The following is a 2,500-nucleotide window of genomic DNA, read 5'->3' on the forward strand; positions in this document are numbered from 1 at the left end:
GCAAGAAGTTGTGCCTCCCGCGGGAGGCACAACTTCTTGGCGTTCTCGTGCGCCAAGCCAACGAGGACTCTATAATTCACGGTAATGAGCATCTCGATTAATTCGAGTAAATACCAAATTGCTTAGAAAAAACATTATTTACATTGTACATATATGGGTGTTTGTGTGTGTGTGTCTACATACACACATACACACACACACATATATATGTATGTATGTATGTATATGTATATATATCACATTTACATACACGCACACACACACTCATATATATGTATATACGTACATACATAAATATATGTATATATACATATATGTATGTATGTATGTGTGCATGTGTTTTGTGTGTGTGTGTAATATACATATATTCATATATATATATATATATATATATATATATATATATATATAAATACACATAAATATATATATACATATATATACATATAAATATAGACACATTCATACACACATTTATATATACATATATATATATATTACAGATATATTACATATATATATATATACACATTCTTTCCTGTTCTGACTGAAAATACAACTGTCCTTCTTTAATGTTTACTAAAAGGGCACCATTTAGTCTGATCTTGACACAAAGTTTTTTTTTTTCCATGAAGCAGAAACAGAGCAACAGACTCAATATCCCCCCCCCCCCCCACTCCACACGGCCCTGTTTGACCGAGAAAGGTTGAATGTAGTGTACGTCGCGGCAGTGCTCGGGAGACTGGTCCCCGAGTCGGACGTACGTTGAAAGGGTGCTTCAGGCTGTCTCACTGGTGGAATGTGATTCTGCAAGAGCATTTCTCTTCGCTGTCACGATGGAGGCAGTCATCTGTTTCGTTGCTGTGATGTGAGTCTTAAGCTCGTGTGTTCTGGAATAATGAAATGGCTTAACGAAGCCAGATGGACGAGCGTTTTAGCGTAAGGCAAGCAGAAGAGATTGCAGATATAGACTTACACAAAAAGTACAAAATGTACACTAAAAGATTAGCAAGTAAAGTAGAAATGGTATGAACACAAATGAATCTTCACATTGCAGATGTTCTTGTCCGGTTTCGATGAAATCTCACACCTGTAACGCGATTTTATTTAAAATTGTTATTTTGAGTACAGCGATAGGATCTTCCCCATATAGTGCACAATCCCTGTGAACTATATGGGGTTGCGTAAACCGCCTAATAGCTTTATGCTCCGACGTAACGGTAGTAGGTAGAAGTTAGAAGTTAAGACGCCCCAAGATGTGGAAGGGCGCCGCCTGCCGAGACGCACGTAGATCCAGCGAAGGACCAGGAACTCGCCAGCGCAGGTACCAGTCGCCCCATGATGCTGTGGACGGGTACAGCCTGCCTGGGCGCCTGCAGATCCAGTCATATTCCAGAAGCTCGTCAGCGCAGGTATCAGCCGCCCTGAGATGCCGAAGAGGACGCCTCTTGCCCGGACGCCCGTAGATCCAGACGAAGATTACGAGGACGTCTGGACGAGCACGCAGCCGAGAAGGATCTGGGCGAGATCTACGAGGACGTGTGGACGAGTACGCCGCCGAGGTAGACCTGGACGAGAACTACGAGGAATTCTAGACGAATCCGAAGTCAAGGGGGACCTGTGCAAGACTTTCGAGGATGTGTGGACATCGAGGACGGTTGGACTCCACCAAGGACCAGGAAGACGAGGACAACAATTACGAACAGCCACGAAAATGCACCAGGGACAACGCACGCGAGAAAGAGATTACCGGCATATCAGGACCTGTCAAAGTTGGGTCACCCTTGAGGCAAATCTAAGGCGCCTCGAGGGCGAGGCGTGAGTAGATGGCCAAACAATATACCGTGTACATAAGCATGATTTATATAAGCCATTAGTCCAGTGAAAGAACCAACGACTCAGCAAGGACTTAGATGACGAGTTTATCTGACCTCGTCTGACCTATTAGTTCGTGACCAGCATTCGCCGGGCGCAGGTCATATCACCAGCCTTCCACTCTCCATAGGGCTGGTTGGCGGTCCCGCGAAACCACATTCACCGCGTACCCTAGGACATGGGTTCGTGTGTTCCCCTTACTGTGTAGAACTCTTCCTATATAAAGAGTCTAGACGATATAACCATTATCTCTGCCCAAACAAGCATAACCAATGTTAGAGGCATCAATAGCCTTATGCACTTACACACGCATACGCACTCTTTATTCCCGCCCCGCCTTTTATCGCTTTATTCTTCCGCAATTTCTTTGCCATGTAAGAATTGACGTTCACTCTTTACTGTAAGAAGTGTTGGTAACAAACGTAGTGTCCATTGCTATTGACTAAATACATAATAGTAATGAAGAAAAAAGTTATTGCGACCTAATTTCTAAGTCATGAAAAGCAAGAAGTTGTTTGTCACGCAGGGAGGCACAAGGGCGTTCTCGTGCGCCAAGCCAACGAGGACTCTAGAATTCACGGTTATGAGCGTCTAGATTAATTCGAGTATATACTTAGAAAAAACA

The 2,500-nt window shown here is 43.5% G+C and overlaps 1 protein-coding gene across 1 annotated transcript in view; it reads left to right on the forward strand.

The window, feature by feature from the left end:
* LOC125048217 (glutamate-gated chloride channel alpha-like) overlaps nt 1–2,500 on the forward strand; it is a 14,143-nt gene that overhangs the window by 889 nt on the left and 10,754 nt on the right. The window contains exon 3 of the mRNA XM_047646787.1: nt 732–868. Within this exon, the coding sequence (XP_047502743.1) occupies nt 732–868 (137 nt within the window). The remainder of the gene's footprint in view (nt 1–731; nt 869–2,500) is intronic.

Source organism: Penaeus chinensis, chromosome 43 (genome assembly GCF_019202785.1).
Source record: "Penaeus chinensis breed Huanghai No. 1 chromosome 43, ASM1920278v2, whole genome shotgun sequence".
In the NCBI taxonomy this organism is placed as follows: Eukaryota; Metazoa; Arthropoda; class Malacostraca; order Decapoda; family Penaeidae; genus Penaeus; species Penaeus chinensis.